General features: G+C 53.8%; 3 protein-coding genes across 4 annotated transcripts in view; 2 read left to right on the plus strand and 1 right to left on the minus strand.

Annotated features, from left to right (window-relative positions):
• The window catches only part of PAK4 (p21 (RAC1) activated kinase 4), a 45,919-nt gene extending 42,350 nt beyond the window's left edge, over positions 1-3,569 (plus strand). For both annotated transcript variants that reach the window (XM_057534947.1, XM_057534948.1), the window contains 3 exons: positions 495-620; positions 1,885-2,019; positions 2,543-3,569. In XM_057534947.1, the coding sequence (XP_057390930.1) occupies positions 495-620; positions 1,885-2,019; positions 2,543-2,698 (417 nt within the window). In that variant the 3' untranslated portion in view covers positions 2,699-3,569. The remainder of the gene's footprint in view (positions 1-494; positions 621-1,884; positions 2,020-2,542) is intronic.
• A 12,428-nt stretch (positions 3,570-15,997) lies between these two features.
• NCCRP1 (NCCRP1, F-box associated domain containing) lies at positions 15,998-18,785 on the plus strand. Its single transcript, XM_007180050.2, has 6 exons — positions 15,998-16,262; positions 16,857-16,919; positions 17,005-17,056; positions 17,704-17,799; positions 18,380-18,518; positions 18,645-18,785. Exons 1-6 carry the CDS (start codon positions 15,998-16,000, stop codon positions 18,783-18,785), a joined length of 756 nt encoding a protein of 251 aa, XP_007180112.2.
• Positions 18,786-21,107: 2,322 nt separating this feature from the next.
• Positions 21,108-21,530, minus strand: SYCN (syncollin). The gene has a single exon (XM_007180049.2). The coding sequence runs from the start codon at positions 21,528-21,530 to the stop codon at positions 21,108-21,110; it is 423 nt and encodes a 140-aa protein (XP_007180111.2).
• Positions 21,531-23,764: the final 2,234 nt, after the last annotated feature.

The raw sequence follows: 23,764 nt of genomic DNA on the forward strand, positions 1-23,764 counted from the left end.
GGAGCGTCCATAGACGTCCTCAAGAGTCCGAATAGGGCCCACGGCTCCAAAAAAGGTATAAATCCTTGGTCTGGGGACGTAGCTGTTGCAGAGGCAGGCTGTGTCCCCTTGTACCCGCCTTGGACAGGGTTGCATCCCTCTCACACCTGCCAGCTGAAGGTGTGCTTCCTGCCGGGAAGCAGGGGCCCAGGGCACAGCGTTGGGAGCCAGCCCATCTGAGCCCCCGCCCAGCCTTTGGTACCCCTGGGACTCGGGCCACTTCCCCCGAGAGCCCCAGCGCAGACCCTGTCACGGAGGCAGATGGTGCGATCTTGGGCAGGTGACACGGCTGAGGGCCCCAGCCAGGAGACGGCAGAGCTCCCCAGAGGCTGTAACCTCTGGGCAGCATCGTGGAGACCCAGCACATCCGAGGCCAAGGAATCAAATAGGTAGATGCCTCTGCTCACCCTGCCCCCACCAGCACCTCTGACCCTACTGCCTACGTCCTACTGCAGGTGAAGCTGTCGGACTTTGGGTTCTGTGCCCAGGTGAGCAAGGAGGTGCCGCGGAGGAAGTCCCTGGTCGGCACGCCCTACTGGATGGCCCCGGAGCTCATCTCCCGCCTCCCCTACGGGCCAGAGGTGAGCCAGAGGCGGCCGGTCATCCCGCTCTCGGCACTGGTTTACGCTGTGACAGTCCGGAACAGCCAGAGTGCTGGGGGTGAGGGGGCTCAGTCCCTGGGGACAGTTTTGGGGGAGAAGTAGGCATGCCTGCGTGCACTCATTGCTGACTGGGTTCTAATTTGGAGCCAGGTCAGTGCTTGGCAATGGGAACAGAATGCTGAGCGGAAGTGGCCCTGGCCCTGCCTGGCAGCCTGGGGCAGAGGCCACAAACTGGCCGATGTGCTCTGAAGACGCCCTTGCAAGCATTTTAAAAAGAGAGCTCTCACGTGAAAGTCTGAATTTTATCCTCTGTCAGAAAACCAAGAGCTCTGGCTACGGGGAGGCCAAATTCCCACACGGCAGCAATCAGCAGGTGCTGAGGGGCTGCTGCACATTAGAAAGTGCAGGGCGCCTTCATCTTGGCCATAGTCCCCACCCATCTCTATTGCCTACACTGACCTGCTTCACTCCCTGCTGTTACCTGCCTGGTCTTTGAGCTGTGGCCTGTGGCCCTGAGGATTCCTCCACAGTCAGTCAACAAGGCTTGACCCAGGGCCTGGCCAGGGTGCCCTTGGAAGCACGTCTTGGGGGAACCTCAGGCAGGAGTGGGGTCACACTGGGAGGGGAGGCTGGGAGGAGATTCTGAGGGACCATCTCAGTCAGGACTGCCTGTGAGTGACAAAACCATCTCAAACGGGTTTAGCAAAATGGAAAGCTGTGGGTCCCTAGAATTTTCCCCTTGTAGTCTTCACTCAGGCATGTGCTCCCCTGGTCAAAGCAGACATGACCCTGGCAACTCCAGGACACATGTCCCTGCCTATGAGCCCTACTGTTTTCCTGAATATCTTGGTTGAAGTTTCAGGGTTGACTGTGACTGGCTCAGCTTGGGTCTTGTGCCCGTTCCTGAACCAGTTACTGTGTCTGGACTCTGCTGCTTAGGCTACCTGGTCATGCTCCATGGACTGAAGTAGGGGAGAGGGGGTTCTCCAGAGGAACCCAGGGGGAGGAGGGGGGTTAGCAAAAAAGAAGGGGATAGATGCTGGGTGGGCAGAACCCTTCAGAGGGCTCCCTGGGTGAGGAGTGCATAGGGTCCGGCAGGCTGGGTATCAGCGAGGGTGTTCAGGGCCCAAGGATTCCAGGAGCGAAGAGGCAAAGACAGAACCAGGGCCATCCCTCTGTGGGTGTCCCTCGAGCACTGGCCATGCCTGCACAGCTCAGCCCTGCTGCCCCATCCCCACCGCAGGTAGACATCTGGTCTCTGGGGGTGATGGTGATCGAGATGGTGGATGGGGAGCCCCCCTACTTCAATGAGCCACCCCTCAAAGCCATGAAGATGATTCGGGACAACCTGCCACCCCGACTGAAGAACCTGCACAAGGTGGGCCCCTCCCGCAGGCGGCAGGCAGGTTGGGGTGGGGGGACAGGGCTCCACCCAGCCCCGAACCCAAGCAGAGCGCTGGGTGCGGGCAGCACTGGGGTATGGATGGCTCCCTCCCAAGGTGGCGCTTGCTGTGTGCTGGGTCACCCCCGTGTCCCCCGGGCCTCGAGTGTCTGTGTCAACTCTGTGCCCTCACCACCCCACATCCCAGAGGTTGTGCTTAGGCTGGCCTGGCTAGACGCACACAGCATAGCCAGATCCAGGAGAGGGGCCTTCCTGGTGGAGGAATTGCCTGGTGAGAAAGGGGTGCCTCCAGGGCCCAGCTGCTGCCAGGTCCTGCCGAACCTTGTAAATGGGGAGGGAATGAGCCCCCTGGGGCCAGGCTCCTGGGACCTCTTTGCCCCCTCCCTAGGCAGTAGATGTTGTCAGCCCATTTGACAGAGGAGGAAACTGAGGCCCCGCAGCAAGTGAGCAGTGGAGCTGGCTCTCAGACCCCCTGACCCTCTCGCCCGCCTCCTGACAGGTGTCGCCATCCCTGAAGGGCTTCCTGGACCGCCTGCTGGTGCGTGACCCAGCACAGCGGGCCACGGCTGCTGAGCTGCTCAAGCACCCATTCCTGGCCAAAGCGGGCCCGCCCGCCAGCATCGTGCCCCTCATGCGCCAGAACCGCACCAGATGAGGCCCAGCGCCCTGACCCTGAACCAAAGAGCCCCTTGGGTCACCCCTGCCCTGCCAGAGGCGAGTGGAGGGCCGGCCCCTGCCCCTCCCAGCCCAGGAGACACTCTGTATGGCACTGCCCTCCTTGCTGGGGGGTGTGCGGGACCCTACTACTGAACTGCCGTTTTGATTTTGTGACTTTTAAAAAAACGCAGGGACTTGTGGGAGCACACGAGGCTCCCAGGACCCGCCAACCCTCTGGGACAGGCCCGCCCCAGTGTTGTCCTGTCTCCAGGAAGGACGGGCGGCCTTCCCATCACTGGAAATCTGCAGTGGGGGCCGCCAGGGGTGGAGACAACACTACGAAAGAGGTGTGTGTGTGTGTGTGTGTGTGTGTGTGTGTGTGTGTGTGTGTGTGTGTGTGTGTGTGTGTGTGTGTGTGTGTGTGTACACGCGTGTGTGCATGTAGAAGGTCCAGCTCCTCTGTCCTCCAGCCTGCGAGTGCGTGTCTCTGCGACCTCGCCTGATCCACAGCCCCTCCCCCCTGAGCCATTGCGGGGGTCGATCATGAATGTCTGAAGAGTGGCCTTTTCCCTTTGCCCCACACCCCTCTCTGTGGCTGGACGCAGAGACAGGGGTCAGGGCTTCCCACCCACCCCCAGCCTCTGCAGAACATGACTACTGCACCTGGGACAGCCTCCTCTTTTCTAGAAGTCTATTTATATTGTCATTTTATAACACTCTAGCCCCCATCTGGGGACAGATGGTCCCTGTCCCACGGGGTGGCACTGGGGACAGGACCACTGCTTGAAGAATCAGGTTCCTGCCCCCTCAGCGCAGCCCTGCCCGCCCCTCCCTCAACTTAGTTTTACAATTAAACCAGTTTCTTGTTTTGTGTGTGTGCAGTGTGCATAGAGGCCCCCCCACCCCCGTCCAGGCCGTCTTGGGGAGAGAATTGATGGGGAGGGGCTCTAGGGTTGGGAGGGAGGCCTGGCTGACCCCAGGATTCCAGCCCAGTTCAGGGCCAGGGCCGTGTCTGTGGGTGGGCGGGAGTTCCAGGTCCAAGCAGCCGGTTACAGGGCTGGATTGATGCCCCACCAGACTTGGAAGCAGCCAGTTTACCAGTCCATGTGCCATGATGACCAGTTTGCCAAATCTGCCATTTGCTGGAAACCTATTTTAAAGGTGGTCTGGAGTGCGTTCATTGGGTAGGAACTGATTCTTGGTGAGCTGATGTTAGGAAACCAGTCAACAGGCAGATGGGCTGCTGGGGCGTCGGCTAAGACAGATGGACCTGAAGCTGCCAGCCTCAGAAATATGCCATTGGCCGTGTCCTGCCCTCCAGGCTGAGGCTGGGTCTCAGGGAGAGGAGAAAATCCGGCCGACAGGAGACGGCGCTGCTTCTGCATTTTGGGCAGTGACTGCCCCAGGCCAGTGTGGGCTCACGTGTGTCCTTCCCAGCACCCTGGGAGGTGTTGGGGCAGCAGCGGCCTCCTGGGGACACTGAGAGACCAAGGAGGGAACCCCCTTCCTAGAGCCCTCCAGGCGTCACCAGCACCAGGGACCTCAGCCTGGTTCGTGGGCTGGAAGTGTGTGGAGAGGAGCCAGAGAATCCGACCTAGTCTTGCCTCACCCCCACTGTCAGCCCCCACCCCACAGCACCCCTCTCCACAGGCCCTGAGTCCCCCAGGAATTCGGGCACTGTTTCTGTGACAGCCTGGCCAAGTACACGCATGATCTAGATGGATAAACAGAGATTTAAAGCATAGTGCAGGACGTCCCTGGTGGCACAGTGGTTAAGAATCCGCCTGCCAATGCATGGGACACAGGTTCGAGCCCTGGTCCGGGAAGATCCCACATGCCGCGGAGCAACTAAGCCCGTGCGCCACGACTACTGAGCCTGCGCTCTAGAGCCCGCGAGCCACAACTACTGAGCCCGTGCACCTAGAGCCCGTGCTCTGCAAGAAGAGAAGCCACCGCAGTGAGAAGCCTGATTCTGATGCCCCCTCAGGTTTGAGAACCACTGAGATCTACAGTTGCTCTTAGTAAGAGGCCAAGGAGTGGGGTACTCAGTCCTGCCCAGTCAGCAAGGCCCCAGCTTCCTTCCATCTTGCTGCTCCTCCATCCTAGGATTGTTACCTCTTCCACGTGAATAGGAGGGCACACCCCTTCCTTTTAAAGGACGTGACCCAAAGCTTTCACCATTGCCTCTTTGGCCTGAGCTTAGTCACGTGGCCACACCCAGCAGCAAGGGAGGTTGGGAAATGTAGTCTTTATTCTGGGTGACTGTGTATCTAATTAAAACCTCTATTACTGGGACTTACCTGGCGGTCCAGTGGTTAAGACTCCACGCTCCCAATGCAGGGGACACGGGTTCAATCCCTGATCGGGGAACTAAGATCCCACATGCCGCATGGAAAAGCCAAAAAAACAAAAAAAACACTTCTATAGAATCGTGATCCTCCATCCCTGCTATTCACTACATTCGCCAGGCTTCACCCCAGAGAACCCAGAGGCAGACCCAAGTGTATGCAGGAGCAAATTGATGGGGGGAAATAGATTGTTTAATAATAGTGTTGAGGAAATTGGTTCATTTTATGAAGAAAAAGAAAACTGAATCCCTACCGAATACAATGAAAGGGAACCCGAGATCGGTGCTGTGCAGGGCAGTAGCCACTAGCCACATGTGCCTATTTACTTTTAAATAAAATAAAATAAAATTAAGCATTCGGTCCCTCGGTTGCACTAGCCACATTTCACACGTTCAATTGCTGCTTCTGGCCAGCGGCTGAGGATTAGACAGTAGAAATACGAAAACCTTCTATTATCTCAGTTCTGTTTTGACTGTTTTTCTCTAGCTGGATTAAATATCACCGTGGGGACTTCCCTGGTGGTCCAGTGGTCAAGAATCCGCCTTCCAATGCAGGGGTCGTGGGTTCCATGGTCGGGGAACTAAGATCCCACATGCCACAGGGCAACTAAGCCTGCACGCCGCAACTTAAGATCTCATATGCTACAACGAAGATCCCGCGTGCCGCAACTAAGACCCGACGCAGCCAAATAAATAAATAAATAAATATTTTTTTTAAAAAAAAACCACTGTGAAAGGTAAACTATAAAGTTGATAGAGGAAAATAATTGATGAGCTAGGGGCAGAGAAGGACTTCTGAAAACTCCCCAAAGAAACAAATTATGAAGAAAAAAATCAATTTGATTATACCAAATTAAAAGGCCAACAGGGATGTGCGCAGGTGCTCAAACCCATTAGTAATCAGAGAAAAGCAAATTCAGCGATGAGCTGTCATTTTAACAGTATGAATCTGGTAAAAATTAAAGTCTGGCTTAGTCAGATGAAGTACTGCACATACGTACCTCCCAGTAATTCCGCTCCTGGGTGACTTCCCAAAGAAATTCTCCCTTGGGACCATGCAGTATTTATGCAGGATCTGAAGTTGCAAGGCAAGGGCTCCTGTGAAGCCATCAGAAGCCAGGGACTGAGTGTGCCCATGGGAATGGGGAACCAAGCCAACCAAGTCTGTAAATCAAAAATTGTGGACATAAAAGAATAGTCCTCATTTGGCAAGACCCAAAAAAGAGACTCATTTACGGAACAGAATGGCTCCCAGTGAGGTGAATGGAAGAAGGAGTGGGATAAAGGGAAAGAATGAATGAATGAGAGAGGGGTCTTGGGAGGAATAAAGGCCTTGAAGGCCATGCTGAAGGTCTGTTCTGTAAGCAAAGGGCAACCCCCTTTGGTGCGGATTGGAGTCTGGTCATAGGCACATAAAATGAGAACTATCCAGGCAATTCTAACGTGCAGCCAGGATTGAGAATGGCAGTTTATCTGCAACAGTAAGTCATTGGTGACCTCAAACTCGTGCCTGCCTCCTGCCAACGCCCCACAACGAGAAGGGCCCAGGAATCATCTCACACCTTGCCCCATTTCACAGATGTGGAGACTGAGGTCCATCGAGAGGAAGGGCCTGCCCAAGGTCACACATCCTACAAGGGCCAGGCCTGAAGTCCTGGGTCCCTCACTGGCTTTCTGAGCCAGGCCTCAGGCTGGGCGGTGGGGCTGCAACAGTGAGCAGGACAGATCTGGTCCAGGAGGCTCCAACTCTGATGCCCCAGGGCCAGGCAGGTGACACTGGGGACTGGGGAAGTGGCCACACACACGCCCCTTCGAAGCTCAGTCACTTCTCAGGGCTCTTTGGCCTTGCGGGGGTTTGGTCCAATGATGCAAAATGTTCTGATTTTCCTCAAGAAATCCTCATTTTCATGTGAAAGCTCTTGAATCTCAAAGGTAGGCAACTTATGAAAAACATTTAACAATATCATGTGGGCCAAGCAAAATCAAGGGAATAGTTAAAATTCATCAAAACCTTACTGTGTCCAGCGCTTTGCTGAGCTCCTAGTTTTACCTCATTTAACCCTGTAGTGGGTTAAATAGTGTCCCCTCCCCACCCCCACCCCCCAAAAAAACCAGATGTGTCCCTGTGGAACCTGTAACTGTGACCTTATTCGGAAAAAGGGTCTTTGCAGATGTGATTAAGGACCTTGAGGTGAGGTCATCCTGGCTTATCTGGGTGGGCCCTAAATCCAGTGACGAATGTCCTTATAAGAGAAAAGCAGAGGTAGACTTGAGACACCCAGAGAAGACCTTGTGAAGACAGGCAGAGATTAGAGTCCTGTGGCCACAGGCAAAACCGCACTGGGAGCCACTAGAAGCAGGAAGAGGCAAAGAAGTCTTCTCCCTCTAAAGCTCTAGAGGGAGCAAGTCCTTGCTGACACCTTGATTTCAGACTTCGGCTTCCAGAACTGTGAGAGAATACATTTCTGCTGTTTTAAGCAACCCAGTGTGTGACAATTCATTGTGGCAGCCCCAGGAAACTAACACAACCCTCCTAGCAGCCCTCCGAAGAAGTACCTTCCTTGTCCCATTTTATAGCCGGGAGACTGAGGAACAGAGACTCGAAGTCACCAGCCTGAGGTCACACAGCAAGAAAGTGGTAGAGGCAGGGTTCAAAGCCATCACCATGCCACAGCCTCCTGAAGACTGAGCAGGACCTCCCTTTACAACCGCACCTGAGGGACCACAGGTCTAAACAGGAAAGGGTCAACCTCTGTCTTCCAGGGCCGCCAGTCAACTCAACTAAGCCAGACCCACAAAAGGAGACTCCGGAAGAGAGATGGCCACTCCAGGAGAAGACTGAGAGGTGTTAGGCCTCGGGGGACAAAATGGGGCAGCAAATAGGGTCCTGGCCTGTCATTTGGGGAGGTGGGGACCCCTCACAGCCTTTCGCCGGATGAGCAAAGGCATCTACAGAAGTTTGGGGACCACTGGATTAAACAGAGTTAAACTCTCTCTCCCTTTCTTCCTCCATCCCTCTCTTCCCCACAGCTTTATCCCCGACTTTCTCTCTCCCTCTGTCTTTCTTATTCTATCATTTAATCTTATTTAGTGTTTGAACAGGTAACTGAAGCCCATGGTACAAAAAATAGAAGATTCCAAAGGGAATAAATTGCAAAGTCAACCTCCCTTCCTCTGCATCCCCAGCCTCTTGGTCCCCATCCCCAGAGGCAGCCACTGATGCAAGTTTCTTGTATCTGCTTTCAGAAATGTATGCATATACCAGGAAATACCTACGTGCATATACTGATATATGTTCCACTTTGCGCAAATGTTAGCATACTGTACACATCCTTCTACACCTTGCTTTTTCGCGACCTAACAGTGTATTCTAGTGGTTGATCCCAGTTGGTACATAAAAAACAGCCTTGCTCCTGTTAATGGCTGGGTAGTATTCCGTGATGCATATGAACCTTGATTCACTGAAACAGCCTCTGTTGATGGACCTTCAGGACGTTCAGCCTGCGGCTGTTTGCTGTTCTAAACAATGCCACAGGAGAGACCTTGCACGTACGTTCTATCTGGCAAATTTAACTGATGTGCATACACCTCGCCTCCCCTGCCTGCCCCTGGACTCCCACCTGCCCTCTGTCCCAGGTAATGCTTTGTGGGTATCTCTGACCCTCTGGATCCTTCCCTGGATCTGATCAACTCCATCCCAGTCCCCATAAGCATCTCTCTTTTTGTCTGTCTGCTTCAGCCTCTCTAGATCTCTCTACCTCTCTTTCCTTCTGTCTTCATCTTCATCACTCTGTCTCTATGTCTCTTTGTTTTCCTCCTTACCAGTGTCCCTCCTCCTCCTCCTCTCCTCCCACCCCTTCTCATTTCCTTCCTTCTACCCCAACTCATCCCCACCTCTCTGTCGCCCCCTACAGGGTGAAGCTGGCTCAACACATATCCCCACCTCAGAGCCACCTGGCTGGGCTCTCCCATCCCCTGCAGCCCTGGTGGAGAAGCCACCATCTGCTCCTCCAAGCCCTGATGCCCGCCCTCCAGGACATCCCCCCCGCTTTCTTTCTCTGTACCAGCAGGCTTGGGCCCTGGGACGCACTGATGCTCCTGGGGGTGATACTGGTTTTGCAGCAGGAGCCGTGGGAGCTAGACTTGCACAGGTTGCATGTAGTTCTTGGGTTGCACAAAGCCTCATCCTCCTGTTCTTGCCCTCCCTGCTCAGCAAATAGAGCAACCAGTCAGTGTCAACCCTGAGCTGAGGACAAATAATAAACAAACCCACCCAAGGCCCTGCCCTGGTGAGGTTGACATTCTCACCGGGTGACACAGTTCATGACCCAGTGAACATACCCATGTACTCACAGGTATTTACAAACCACACTCAGTTCAAGAAAGAAAGAACAGGGTGTGGCGGGGGTGGGAAATTGACCTGGTGGGGGAGGGCCCAAGTTGCTTTATATGAACCAACAGGGAACAATCACCGAGATGTATTGTTAGGTAGAATAAAGCAGGAAGGGTGTGTGCCTTATGAAGAGATGACATCTGAATGGAGATGAAGGCATCCATTGGAGGCGTGGAGTGGAAAGCCTTGTAGGCAGAAGGGGCAGCATGTGCAAAGGTCCTGAGGTGAGAAGGAAGTTGGAGGGTCAAGGCCCAGCAAAAATATGGGACTCACAGTGGGTGAGGAGGAAAGCGTGGGCCACCTCAAGTACACTGTGGGGAGGAGAAGATAACCCCATTTTATAGACTAAGCTTTGGAAAGAAGGAAAGTCCTTTGCGCAAGGACACACGGAGTAAGGGTGAGGACTGCTGAGCTCAGGCAGCCTGCAGCTCCTCACCACCAAGATCCCAGATCTGCAGCAGCGTCACCTCGCGGGTGGGCGCAGGGGTGTGGAGCCCAGAAGCCTGCATTTAACAAGCGCTCCAGAGGATTCCAACACACGATCCGTTGTTTTGTTTTTTTTTTTCCTGTTCTAACACACAAACTTGAGAACCCCTGAACCAGGCTCTCCTGCCTCCCCCCAATTTTGCTCTTGCCCTGTGAGGGATCCCTGTCCATTGTGGGTTGACTGATGGTCCCCCCAAAAGATATGTTCCCATCCTAATCCCCGGAACCTGTGAGTGCTTCCTTTTTTGGAAAGAGGGTCTTTGTAGCTATAATTAGGTTGGGGACCTTGAGATGAGAAGATCATCCTGGATTATCTAGAAGAGCCCTAAATCCAATGAGTGTCCTTATAAGAGTGAGACAGAGGGAAATTTGAGAGCAAAGGAGGCAATGTGACCACGGAGGCAGAGACTGGAGTGATTCGACCACAAACCAAGGAATGCCGGCTGCCACCAGGAGCTGGGAGAGGCGAGGAAGTCTTCTCTCCTAGAGCCTCTGGAGTGAGTGCTGCCTGCCAACTTGATTTCAGACTTTTGGCTTCTAGAACCATGAGAGAATACATTTCTGTTGTTTAAGCCACCAAGCGTGTGCTAATTCGTCACAGCAGCCCTAGGAGATGAATCCACTGTGCGATGGGGCAGACCGAGCAGCAGACTCCAGCCTGACTTCCCACCTCGGGCAGAAGACTGAGCCCACCCAGGCTTCCCTGTCACCGTGCCCGGCACTGGCTTCATCCTGTCATTTTCCCGAGAGTTCTGAGTCTTCTTATAAGTGGAATTCAGAGCTGCTGGGATGTAAAGAGAGGAGCAGGGGTGGGGTTGAGGTGCACTGGGACCAACTCGATGACTTAGAAATGGGGCTGCAAACTAGAATCTTATCTGGGTCGGGGGGTGGGGGTCTGAGGAGCCGGGAAGGGTTTCAGGGAGAGCAGAGCCATGGTCAGATGGCTGCTGAAAAGGATCATGATGCTGGGAGTTGGACACTAGCATGAGGAGCTTGGACCCTAACCTGGGCCACCCTCCCCTCCCTGGGGATGCAGACTCTGGGGCCAGACAGCGGGGGTTCAAATCCCAGCTCTGCCACTTTCTGGCTGTGTGACCTTGGGCAGGACACGTCACCTCTCTGTGCCTCAGTTTCTTCATCTGTGAAATAGGTTTAATGATAATACCTACCTTAGAGGGTGTATTTGATTAACAGACATAGAGCACATGGTGCCAGGCACACAGTAAATGGTCCATTATTGCTATTGTTTCTTTTGTTTTGTTGCGGCTTGTGGGATCTTTGTTTCGCAACCAGGGATTGAACCCCGGCCCTCGGCAGTGAGAGCTCGGAGTCCTAACCACTGGACTGCCAGGGAATTCCCATCACCCCTTTAGATGTCCAGTACTGACACCTGAGATAGAATACTTGATTTCCTGCCCACTCTTCGCCCTCAATCTGTTCTGACATCGTTTTCCCCTCTCTGCAAATGGTGCCACCTTCTTCTGCCCATTGCTCAACCCTCAAGTCTAATCAAGCCTTTCCTCTCTGTCAAATCAGCAAAGATATTAAATCTGTCCTCGACCAGTCACTCTATGGCCCCACCCTGGTCCTGCCCACCCCCATCTTCTTCCTCATTGTTTCCTTGCCCCCTCCCTGCCCTCACTCAGCCAGAGATCAATTCATCACTTCCCAGCTAAAAACTTCCCCATAGTTTCACTTTGCATTTATTACACTTAGATAAATCCTACAGAGCTGCCCCCCCCCATCCTCTCTCTGATCTCATCTCCCCTGCGTTCCCTCCATTCCAGCCACACTGGCCTCCCTCCTGTTCCCCAAACGCACCATGCCTGGTCAAACCTCAGGGCCTTTGCACTTGCTGTTCCCTCTTCTTCAGGTCTCTGCTCAAATGTCACCTCCTCTGAGAAGCCCTCCCTGACCACCTCAGCTAAAACAGGCTTCCCACCCGCTGCTATTCCCTGTCATCACAACCTTTTTTCACCATCAAAGCATTTCATGCTGCTTGTCAATTAGTTACTTGTTGAACTGTTGAAGCCTGTCCCTCCTCCCACGAGGAAGCCCCATGGGGATAGGAATCTGTCTGTTCTTTCACCATTATATCCCCAATGCAGAGGCCTTGGCCACTGTGGATGCTTAATAAGTATTTGTTAAAAGAATAAAAGGTAGAAAGGGCAATGGGAAGTTATGGATCCTTGTTTTCTTCATATATATTTTTTGTTCACACAAATAGTAGCCTATGAGGCCCACTATTCTAGATCTGGCCTTTTTCACTCAATAAGCTTGTTGCTATTTCCTTGTTTGTATGTGGAAAGAGTTACCATATCCTTTTTGCTTTGTTTCTTATTGAGGTATAATTTACACACAAGAAAATACACCCATTTTAAAGGTACAGTTTGATGAGTTTTGGCAAATGTATACACCCATATAACTACCACCACAATTAAGATAGAACTTTTGGGAACCTCCGTGATGGTCCAGTGGTTACAACTCTGAGCCTCCACTGCAGGGGGGCATGGGTTCGATCCCTGGTTGGGGAACTAAGATCCCTCGTGCCCTGAGGTGCCGCCAAAAAAAATTAAAAATAAAAAAAATAAATACACACACACAAAAGAAAGATAGAGCTTTTTTTCTCACTCCAGAAAGTCCACGCCCCTGCCCCGCAGCCCAGGAAACCACCAACCTGTTTCTCTGATTCTAGATTACTGTTGCCTTGTCCAGAATTTTCTAGAAACGGAATCACACAGTACGTGCTCATTTCTGCGGGGCTTTTGTCACTCTGTGTGAGGATTTTTAGGTTCATCCATGTGGCTGCATGTTTGGCTAGTCATTCCATTTTCTTACTGAGAGCATCCCACAGTGTGGACATAGCACGGCTGGTTTATCCACTCGCCTGTCGACGGGCACTTGGGTGGGCTTGCTCTGGAGTCATCATGGGAAAGCTGCATTGGGTGTGGGTCTTTTGGTGGCCATGGCTAAATCCCCAGGAATGGGATGGCTTGGTTGTAGGGTGGGAGCATATCTGGTTTTATAAGAGATTGTCAATTTGTTTTCCAAAGTGGTCACACCATCGCTCGTACTTTTTAATGTTTCACGACACATGAGAGGTGGCTTGTGGGGAGGCATGCTGTGTTGGTCATCCAGGCCTTGGCCCTTCTGCAAAACAGCCTTTTAGAGCTTGAGTCCCCACACTGGGACCTTTACCGCTCAGAAGGTGGAGAAAGGAGACGTTTGAGATCTAATGTTGAAGACACTTGGCTTTGTATGGCCCTGGTTGTGCCCCTGGATCCCTCAGATTTAAGTAAAAATGTTTCTCATAGTATGGAATGATGGGGTGGGTGCTTCTAAAATTTTAGATTCTGGGGCCCAGAGGGACTGAATTAGACTCTTGGGAGTGGGGCTTGAAAATACACATTTAAAATAAGCTCCCTGGGTGAATCTAATGAGCCCTAAAGTTTGGGAACCACTGAGTATGGGGATATGGGTGAGAAGAAAGGGCATTCTGTGTGGAAAGACTTTCTGAGCAAAGTCCCTAAGATGGGATAGAACAGGGAGCAGAAATCCAGGGTCTCTAATGCTGGCAAAGAGCTGGGATTTTTATCCTGCACTGGGGAGCCATGGCAGGTTTAAGAGGGGGAGTGACTGCCTGGGTTTAACCTTTCTTAAGACCCCTCTGGCTGTGGCGTGTGTGTGTGTGTGTGTGTAAGAGAAGGGGGTGAGGACCCTAGGAGGGAGATAATGTGGACACCATGGCAGGAGGGGAGCAGACAGAGGAGGGGTGTTGATCCCCATTCTATAGACTTGCTGCGCTTTTTTTTAGGTTTCTGGCTCCGAGCCACTCCCTGCCCTGGATTCTGACCAGGGGACAGCTCTGAGTCCACTAGACAGACACTCCTTCTCTCTCTGTCCTTTCCTCCTCCTCCTCCCCCTCTTTTCCCCCTCCCCCCCCTCCTCCTCATCCTCCTCCTCCAATGAAGACAGGTGGGCAGGCAGCCAGACAAGGGTGTGGGTTTGTGTGCTTGTAGTGGCCAAGGGAGTATTTCCGGTTGTGCGTGTGTTGTGGGCTCTGCGAGTGTTTGTCTGGAAATTTCCTGGAGACTTCCAGGTGCAGCGGGGCTATTGCACATTAGTTGGTTTGCCCGCTTCCATGGGCCCTCCCTCCGCCCAGGGCCCTGGCTAATTCCCAAGTTTCCCAGGACAGGTCACTTCACCTCTCTTGCCTCAGTTCCCCAATCTGTCAATGGAGGTACTATTACCAGTTCCCACCTCCCAGGATTGTAAGATTTAATGAGTTAAAGACAGACAATAAATGTAACCATTTTCTCCTGTCTGTTTCTGTGTTGAGCCAGTGTTTCTCTCTAGGGGCAGTTTGAATCTGAATCCCTGTGTATCTCACTGAGACTCTGTGCCAACTTGCCACATACCAGCTGTGCAACCTTGGGTGAGTTACTAGACCTCTCTGAGTCTCAGTTTCCTCAAGCATCATCATTCCGGTGTGAGCTCAATTCTGTATGTCTGCAGTATGTGTCTCTCAGGGTCTTGTGGGAATCTGAGGCAGGAAGCACCCGTGGAAGCATATGGGGTTATCTGGGGCAGTATGGGACCAGGCCTGTGAGGTGGGACTCTGTTTCCTCATCCGTGAAATGGGGATAACAACAGTTCCCCACTCAGGGTTGGTGTGCAGGCGGATGCTGGAGCGCTTGGGCTGGCATGCAGCTCCACACACGTTCTCTATTCTTTCTTTTACCTATAAAATGCCCACAATAGTAGCACCTACGTCGTTAGAGGATGAAATGAATTTGTAAGCGCTTAGGACAGCACCTAACAAGCAGAAAGCGCTCACTGTGGCACTTGTTACTGGTAACCTGTGTGGGACTCTGAACCTGTGCTTACCGGGGCCGGGTGTGGGATGTGGCACGGGCAGAAAGTGGCTGTGGGCATCTGGCCCTACAGGTTCCCCTGCCACCCCACTTCCTCCGCACCCCGACACCTCCTGCCCCTACCATCACTCCAGCCTTCACTCCAAACTCCCTATGACCTCCAAGGGAGAAGGCTTTGGCAGCTGTGCCACCTGCCCCAGCCCCAGGAAGGGATGCAAGGCACCCTGATACCCAGGAGGGGTTGCTGCTTCCCTCTCTGGCCCTATCTCAGTGTCTCCCTGATGTTCCCCATCTCAGGCTCCAGGTCTCTCTCTGACCTCCACTGCACCCCCACTATGTTTCCAGAACAGGAAATGTCAGGTCCCAAGGTTGTGTCCCATGTCAGGGCAGAGGAGGAACCGGCAGAGGCAGGATCTACCCTCCCACCCCCCACCCCTTACTGCCTAGCTGAGGGAGGTGGGAAGAGGGGGGCTTCATTAATTAACCTCTAATCCTGCCATGCGGGATCTTTTTTTTTTTTTTATAATGAGAGCCTCTGGGAACTACAGTTTTGTCTTTTATTTTATTTTATTTATTTATTTATTATTTATGGCTGTGTTGGGTCTTCGTTTCTGTGCGAGGGCTTTCTCTAGTTGTGGCAAGCGGGGGCCACTCTTCATCGCGGTGCGCGGGCCTCTCACTATCGTGGCCTCTCTTGTTGCGGAGCACAGGATCCAGACGCGCAGGCTCAGTAATTGTGGCTCACGGGCCTAGTTGCTCCGCAGCATATGGGATCTCCCCAGACCTGGGCTCGAACCCGTGTCCCCAGCATTGGCAGGCGGATTCTCAACCACTGCGCCACCAGGGAAGCCCGCCATGCGGGATCTTAAAGAGGTGGATGTGCCCCGGAGCCCTGGCATTAGCGCCTTGGTCCCACCCCTCTCCCAGGGCTGGTGTCTGGGTCCTCAGCTGGCCCTGGGGAAACTGGGGCAGGAGGCTTGGGAAACGGAGTAGGGCCGGGACCCGGACTTCTGCAGTCTGGGAAAAGGAGGCGCTGTGACCTCGACTGCTGGATCTGAGGGAGGAGGGCCTGGGGCCCCAGATCCTTCCCCCAACACACCCTTCGTTTAAATGCCAGCCGAGGCGCTCCGCCCTCTCCCGCCCTGGGTTAACCCCGAGCCCTGCAGAGGAGCCGGGACAGTTGCCCAGACCCGACGGATGGAGGAGGTGCGGGAAGGACCGGCGCTCGGTGGCGGGATGGAGGAACCCGCGAGCCCCCAGGAGCCGCCGTCGCCCGCGGCTCCCGAGACTCCCGGGCTCCCCGCGCCTGAGCAGCCGACCGAGGCCTACGCACAGCAGCTGCTGCTACAGGAGTGGGCGCCGCCGGGCGGGAGCCTGGAGCTGCCCCCGCGCCTCACCTGGAAGCTGCTCTTCCTGCAGCGGCCGCTCTACCGCAACCTGCTCCGCTCTCCCAACCCCGAAGGTGCGGGACAGAAGTCCGCGCGGGGCTGGAGACATCTCCGTCTTCTTCCCCCAGGCTCGCTCACCCAGACCGTCTGTCTCTTCTTCTTTCCGTCTGTTTGCTTGTCTCTCTACTCTGTTTCTCCGTCTTTGTCTATTAGTGTCCCTCTGTCTTTTTATTCCTCTACATCCGTCTCTGTCCCTTTTTGTCATTGTGCCTCTCTCTGTCTCCTTGTGTCTCTTTGTCCCACCTGCATCTCTGTTTCTTTCTACGTCATGTGTCTCCGTCTATCTCTCCCTGTGTTTCTTTGTCTCACCCTGTATCTCTCCCTCCCTCCCTCCGCCCATATTCTATCTTTTTCTTGGTGCCTCTCTCTCTGCCCCTCTGTCTCACCACAACGCCCTCCCTCTCCGAGCATTGTCCCTCTGCCCCCAGGACATTCTCAGGGCTCTCCCAGGGCCATGACTCACCACTCACCCCTGCCTGGCTGGTCTGGTCTGGCAGCAGGGCACTGATTCCTGCTCTTCCAGCCCGCCCTGGGGTTAGAAACTGGGGAGCATTCGGAAGAGGGGCAGCTTCAGCGCGCCTGAGGCTCTGCTTCCCTGCACATTTCAGGCATCAACATTTATGAGCCAGCGCCCCCTACTGGTCCCACGCAGCAACCCCTGGAGACTCTGGGTAAGCGCTTCGTGGCTAGCCCGGTGCTGAGGGGGTGGCCCTGGAGAATGGGCACATTCTAATCCTTTGCTCGTCCACCCGCCAGGCAATTTCCGCGGCTGGGACATTAAGACGGAGAAGCTCCAGCAGGGCCTCAGGTGAGTGGCCAGGACCCACGGTGGCCTGCCTGTGATTCCTTGTTCCAGCCTTCCTCGCTGTGGGACCTGGAGAAACGGTCTTTGCCTCTCTGGGCCTTAGTCTCCTGCTCTGTAAACAGGGTTAGTCATAAGAGCGTGCCCATAAAACACACGCCATAGGGTCTGGCTGGGAGTAGCCTGCACATAGTAGGTGTTAAATAAATAACAGTTAATATCGTTCCTATGCTCAGCCTCTTTCCGTGGGACAGGGAGGGTCACCCAGGCCACCAGCTATCTGCCATTAAACCAGGCCCTGCTTCTGAACGGTGGGTGGGATGGTGCAACTCAGAGGCTCAGAGTCACAGGCACCTGGGTTGGGATCCCAGCTCTGCCACTTCTTTGCTGCTCGATCTTGACAAGTCACTTCCCTTTGTGAGCCTCGGTTTCCCCATCTGCAACACGGGGCTCAGGATGCATTACCCTCAGAGGAGTTCATGGGAACTGAGACCGTGAGGTAGGCTGAGTGAGCTCTCAGTGCCCTTATGCCGGTGCCCTTGACATCACTTCCAGGGTGCAATGGTCAGGCTGTCCTGCTTGCTGGGACCAGGCTGACCTGGGACAATCCCGGCAGATGGCAGACTCCACCTCCCCCGTGCTGTCTCTCACAGCTGGACCGTGAAGCAGCAGGGTGTGGACCTTCTGGCGGAGGGCTTGTGGGAGGAGCTGCTTGATGTTGAGCGGCCACACATCACGGTCATGGACTGGTATGTGCCTCTGCCCCACCGGCCTGCCCGGCCAGCTCTCACACAGGGCCTCCCCGAAGCGCAAGCCTCACGCCATCCTCCCAGAGACCCTCCTGCCACTGCAGGACCCAGCCCTGCCCATCTCTGTGGCCCCTTCTCTCTGAGTCTTTCCGTTCTTTCAGTGTGCCAGCCCAGAGGCTGTTTCTTCTTCCTTGGGTGCTGGCCACCCTCTTTTCTCGAGGCGAAGTCCCCTCTCTCCTTCAGGAGTCGGTACATGTGGCCCCACCAGGAAGCCTTCCCCTGGCCGCCCCCAGGTTGGGTCACATGCATTATCCTCCAGTGGCCCAGATTTCCCCCATCCCGGCGCTGACCATTCCTGTTTGTCACTGCCCGATGACATGCCCACCTCCCCCACTGGACCATGAATCCCCTGAGGGCGGGGTGTGGGGCTGTCTTGGTCACTGCTGTGGTGCCAGGACCACCCAGCCCTGGCGCACAAAGCGGGTGCCAGTGAGTGTGTGTTGACTGGCGACTGAGGCAGGGTTTGGGGCTGGGAGGTAGGGGCAGTGGAGGCAGCTGAAGGCCTGGCCCCCACCCCCAGGTATGAGGACAGCCGACTGGACGTGTGTGTGTATGAGCTGCACGTCTGGCTGCTGGCAGCTGACCGCCGCACAGTCATCGCCCAGCACCACGTGGCCCCCCGGACCTCTGGGAGAGGCCCCCCCGGCCACTGGGTCCAGGTGAGACTCCCTAACCCGTCTGCCACCCGCACACATGCTTTCGTGTCCCAAGACCTCACAGAGGGAGGAGAGCAACGTTTATGGGTCCCTCATAAGAACTTCTTCGTGACCCCGGTGCTGCCCCAGGTGTCCCACGTATTCCGCCAGTATGGTCCTGGCGTCCGCTTTGTCCGCTTCCTGCACAAGACCAAGAACCGGATGGAGCGCGGTGGGCTGCTGCGGACGAGGGTGACCAACTCCTCCGTGTCTGTGCAGTTCAGGGAGTGATTGGCTGGCTCCGGGCCCGTTCTGACCCCTCGTCACATCCATCCACCCCTTGACACCTCCCTGAGCCCTTAGCATCTTCTTGTTCCTTTATCACTTCTGGCGTCTTAGCATCTCTCTGACCCCATAGCAGCTCCCTGACCCTTAGAAGTCCCTAACCCTTAGCACCTCCTTGACCCTTAAGCTTCCCCATGTTCCCTGAGCGCCTCCCTGCTCCCTCTAAACCTTCATGACCCCTCAGCTGCTCCTGGATCACGTGCCACCTCCTATGCCCCCGTAATCCTGCCTGACCCTTGGTTTCTCATTTGACATCTTCACACATCTTTGAATGTCTGACTCTCTGGCATTTTCCATGAGGGCAGTGGCCACTTCTTCCTGAGTCAGTGCTTGACAGATAGTAGGGGCTCAATAAATCTTTGCTGACTGAATGAATAAATACATGTGCCCAAGGATGCTGATTATTTCTGTGGTGTTTGATCCTTAGAACTTCACCAAGGGACTTCCCAGGCGGTCCCGTGTTTAAGACTCTGTGCTTCCACTGCAGGGGGCGCAGGTTCGAGCCCTGGTAGGGGAACTAGGGTACCGCATACCGTGCGTGGTGGCCAGAAAAAAAAAAAAAAAAACTTCACTGCGTTCATTTCCCACTTTCCAACTTCCACATCCTCTAATCCTTGATCCTCCAGTACCTCCCTTGACCTCTGATCTCTTCACGTATCCCCAATTTATGGCCTCGTAGCCTCTCCACTTACCTCTTCTCCCATGTCTCTTAACTCAGAATCCCCCCAGATTCCCTTCCTCCTCCAATCCCAAGTTATCATCCCCCAGAGCTGTCCCCCTACTTCTTCTCCCCCCAAGACCCCTCATTTCTCTTCTCTCACTCCTCCAGAGCCCCCAAACCCAGGTACCCATCAAGGGCCCTTATCCTTGGGAGTAGTAAATTGCAAATTCGAATTTTCAAAAATATACAAATTAGAACTAAAGTGTTCTCCATGTGTTGGGTAGAGGGGCACTGAAAGCACTTCACAACCCATAAGTCCTGGGCTGTGGCCAGATTGCAAAACAGACCCTGGCCCTAGCCTGGAGCAGTGTCCTTGAAGGCCTCCTACTGTCCTATTCATAAATCCTGAGGGAGTCTGGAGGTCCCAGCAGGCCTGAACAGCTGGGGGGCATTCAGAGAAGGGCTATCCACCAAAAAGTGTGGGAAGCATTTCAATGTTTAGCAATCAACCGGCAGTACCATGGCATGTCACCCAGATGTCCTGTGTGTGGGGGTGTGTCCACACCTAAATCCATGTCAGAATCTACGGGTGTGTCCCCATTCACGGCATTGTCCCAAGTATGGGCTGATCCAGGCCTGACCACCCTGCTCTCTCCTCCATCCCGACCCGCATCTGCATGGGCTTGGGTCCCAGCCACAAATAGATGGCAGACAGGGACAAGTTCATAACAGCTGTATTACAGGGAAGGCAGGGCGGTGGAGGCAGGCGATGAGCTCTCTTCTGGGTCTTGCGGACTTCAGCAGACCCCACGGACAAGGCCAGGTGAGGGGCTCAGCACTTTGCGGGGGATGGAGATGAGGAACTGCTAAGGTATCAGTAGCACCTGCCACAGAATCAAAAATTATTACCAGGGGGTGCCAGGTGGGAGGGGTTCTAAGAAGCCTGAGATGGGGGGGGGGTCCCGGGCTGGACTCCAAGTTCAGGAGCTAGGCATCCTGGCCTGGGAGTTTGGGGCTGGGGGCTCTTGGAGTTCTTAGGGGTAGAGGGATAGGTGGGGTGGTTTTACAGGGTGCCCTGGCTACATTTAGGGCCCCCGGGTCTGTGAGCTTGGATATGTGAGTCCAGGGTGGGCTCAGGGGCCTCCAAAGTTGGGTCTGGGGGCTTCAGAACCTTAACAGGGGCTCTGGAACTGGTTTCTGGGGCCAAGGCTGATCTAGAGGGTCTAGGAGGGTGGAGCATGAGGGCTAGATAGGGTATTCCTAGAATTGGGTCTGGGGTCTTGAGGTCTGGGTCAGGTTTGGAATCTGGGAGTCCCAGAGTTGGGTCTGAGAGCTCTGGGATCTGAGGTTGGAGAAGGTGCTCCCAGAATGGAAGCTGGATTACTGGGTCAGCTTCTGAGCCTGGGAATCCCAGAGTTGGGTCTGGGAGATCCGAGGGGCATGGGCTTGGGGGAGGGGGCGTGGGTGAGGAGAAGGGGGACCTCCGGGACTGGTTCTAAGGACGCCCAATTTGGGTTAGAGGCTCAGCGGTCTGGATGATGGGGCTGGAGCCCGGGTGCTCGGCTGGGAGCTAGGCAGGTGGATGTGCGGACTGGAGGGCCGGGTCCCTACGGGCGCGGGCCAGGGGGCGGGCACCTGCAGTAGAGCGAGGAGATGGAGTTGGACCAGTCCCCGAAGATGCCGCGGCGGTACTCTTCCAGGCGCGGGTAGGTGCCGGACGAGAATTTGTGCCTCTTGCCGGACTTGCCGCGAGAGGACCACACGACGAGCTCGCAGCGCAGGCCCACCACGAGGGACGAGATAACGTTCCTCCAGCCAGAGGGCAGGTAGGGCAGGTCGGTGCCCGACTGCACCGACATCTCGGCGCCGCCGCAGCAGCGCTCGTAGTAGGGGTCGCTCTTGTCGTAGAGCTTGGCGCACGTGCGCGTCCCGTTGGCGCTCTTGAGGTCGGCGGGCTGCGGGCAGGCGCCTCGGACGCCGGGGACGGCCGCCAGGGCCAAGCCCAACAGCAGTGAGCACAGAGGGGACATGCTGACAGTGCAGGGCAGCGCCCTCCCGCCCTTTTATGATCCTGACCCGTGGGAAAGGAAAAGCTGCGAGATAAGGACTTAGGGAGGGAAGAGGAGGGCGCTTAGGACCGGGGAGTCTTCCCAACCTAGGTCGGAAACCCACAACAGATGAATACAAGACGGACTTATTTGTATAAAACTCAGCAGCTTAAGACTTAATGTGGCAAATGACAGGACCAGTGGCTTGTAATACAGAGGGTAGCATAGGGTTAATAGTTATAGGGAGGAGGAGCTCTTAAAAATTGACAAGGAATGGACAACCCCCTTCCAAATACCAAGAGGCCCAAAGAGGGGGAGGGGAGCTGGGCCTCCGCGCGGGCAGGTCCCCTTCCCGGGAGGCAGGCCCTTGGGAATGGAGAAGCTGGAGAAAAGGAGAGGGAGACCCTGGAGGGGAAGGAAGAGGGGGGAGAGAGGAGATGGGGAGGGAGACCCCCCCCCACCTCCCCAGGAGCAGGAGATCTTCCTAACCAATCTTAAGATATTAGACATATTTGCATAACAAAAACCATTGCAAGGCAATGTACAAAAGGCTTGGGGAAAATTCTGCAACACTTGGGACAGCGTAGAATTAGTAGCTATAATATATAAAGAGGGCTTATAAATTGACAAGGCGATATCAAACAACCCTGCCCCCAGTCCCCACTCCAAGAAGGACAAGCCAAGGAGGGGGAGAGAGAAGGAAGAAGAGGCTGCCTCCCCCCCCCCCCCACTGCCCAGCATTCCCACTCCCAAGGAGCTAGGAGATTTTCTTAACCAAGATTGGAAATCTTGCATCTATAATATAAACAAAGGACCTGTTGAACTGTATAAAACTTAAACCTTCTGTATAGCAACAAACAAATAAAAACCTAATCTGGGGGAAAATAGACAATTTTTGTAACATGACTGCTTACTAATCAGCAAGCTGAAATGGCACAAGCCAAAGGCAAAATTAAGGAGCTGCACAGGAAGGTTAGGGAGTCTGAGACCTCAGGGAGAGACAGGGCACCTGGCATCTGGGAGTCTGGCCAAGGCCCTTCAGAGGCTCTTTGGAGTTCCTGGCCTCCCACCAGACAGGAACAGGGTCAGGTGTGTGGATGAGCTGATCAGACAGACAGTGGTTCAAGTCTGTGGCTCTGTGGGTGAGTCCAAGTCTCGGCCTCAGTTTCCTCATTTGTAAAATGGGTGATATTTCTTCCTACACTATAGGATTGTTGTGAAGATTACAAGGGATAATAGAAAGTATGGGGGCTAAAGGAACAACCTATAGAGCCAGGCTGCCTGGAGCCAGATTCCAGCTCCTCCACAAGCTTTCACACATGATTCCACCTCAGGGCCTCATGGAGACAAGGACAGTATCCACCTCAGGATGCTGGTGTAAGGAGTAAATGAATTAATCCACATAACAGTACTTAGAGTAGGGCCCTTGCTAAATGCCATATGAGCATTTGCCATATTCTTATTGTGAAAGCCTTTAGCACGGTGCCTGGCACACGATAAAGGCTCAATAAACACACACCAGCACAACGCGACACCGACAACAATCTGCTATTATGCATGGCCACCCAGCTAACACTGCTCCCTCCTGGTCCCCCAGATGCTGTCTTCCGCCTTGACCAGGGTAATGCAATGGTTACGAGCCAAAGGCTGGAAACACTTGGAACTAGGTTCAAATTTTGACTCTGTCACCTTGCTGAGTGACCTCGGGCAAGTGAACTCACCTCTCTGAACTTTTCTTCCTACCTTCAATGGGATAATAGAAAATGATAATAGAAAATGATAATTAAAAATTACTATGTAATTTATAACTAATAGAATAGTATTCAAAAACATTAGGAACAATTCACATAATTATAAATATAAATTTATATAAATTATATATATAAATATAAATTTATATATAAATTAATTGTGATATTGAATAAATACAACAGTATAAATATAAATATAGTTATATTTATAAATGACAGTATCAATATAATATAAAAACAGTATAACTATAAAGCATGAAGTACAGTGCCTGGCACATGGTATGTGCACAATTAACAGGAGCTATTAGAACTATACCTTTTTTTTTTTTTTTTTGGCCGCACTGCATGGCATGCGGGATCTTAGTTCCTTGAACCAGGGATCGAACCCACACCCCCTGCAGTAGAAGCTCGGAGTATTAACCACTGGACTGCCAGGGAAGTCCCTAGAACTATTCTTATAATGAT

Source organism: Balaenoptera acutorostrata, chromosome 19, assembly GCF_949987535.1.
Source record: "Balaenoptera acutorostrata chromosome 19, mBalAcu1.1, whole genome shotgun sequence".
NCBI classification, from domain to species: Eukaryota; Metazoa; Chordata; class Mammalia; order Artiodactyla; family Balaenopteridae; genus Balaenoptera; species Balaenoptera acutorostrata.

What these genes read in the sequence shown, in the direction of transcription:
- NCCRP1 (XM_007180050.2), top strand. Translation starts at nt 15,998, where the DNA reads ATGGAGGAGGTGCGGGAAGGACCGGCGCTCGGTGGCGGGATGGAGGAA. An exon ending in CCGCTCTCCCAACCCCGAAG is followed by an intron (nt 16,263 to 16,856) that starts GTGCGGGACAGA and finishes TGCACATTTCAG; the next exon opens with GCATCAACATTTATGAGCCA. An exon ending in CACATCACGGTCATGGACTG is followed by an intron (nt 17,800 to 18,379) that starts GTATGTGCCTCT and finishes CCCCACCCCCAG; the next exon opens with GTATGAGGACAGCCGACTGG.
- SYCN (XM_007180049.2), bottom strand. Translation starts at nt 21,530, where the DNA reads ATGTCCCCTCTGTGCTCACTGCTGTTGGGCTTGGCCCTGGCGGCCGTC.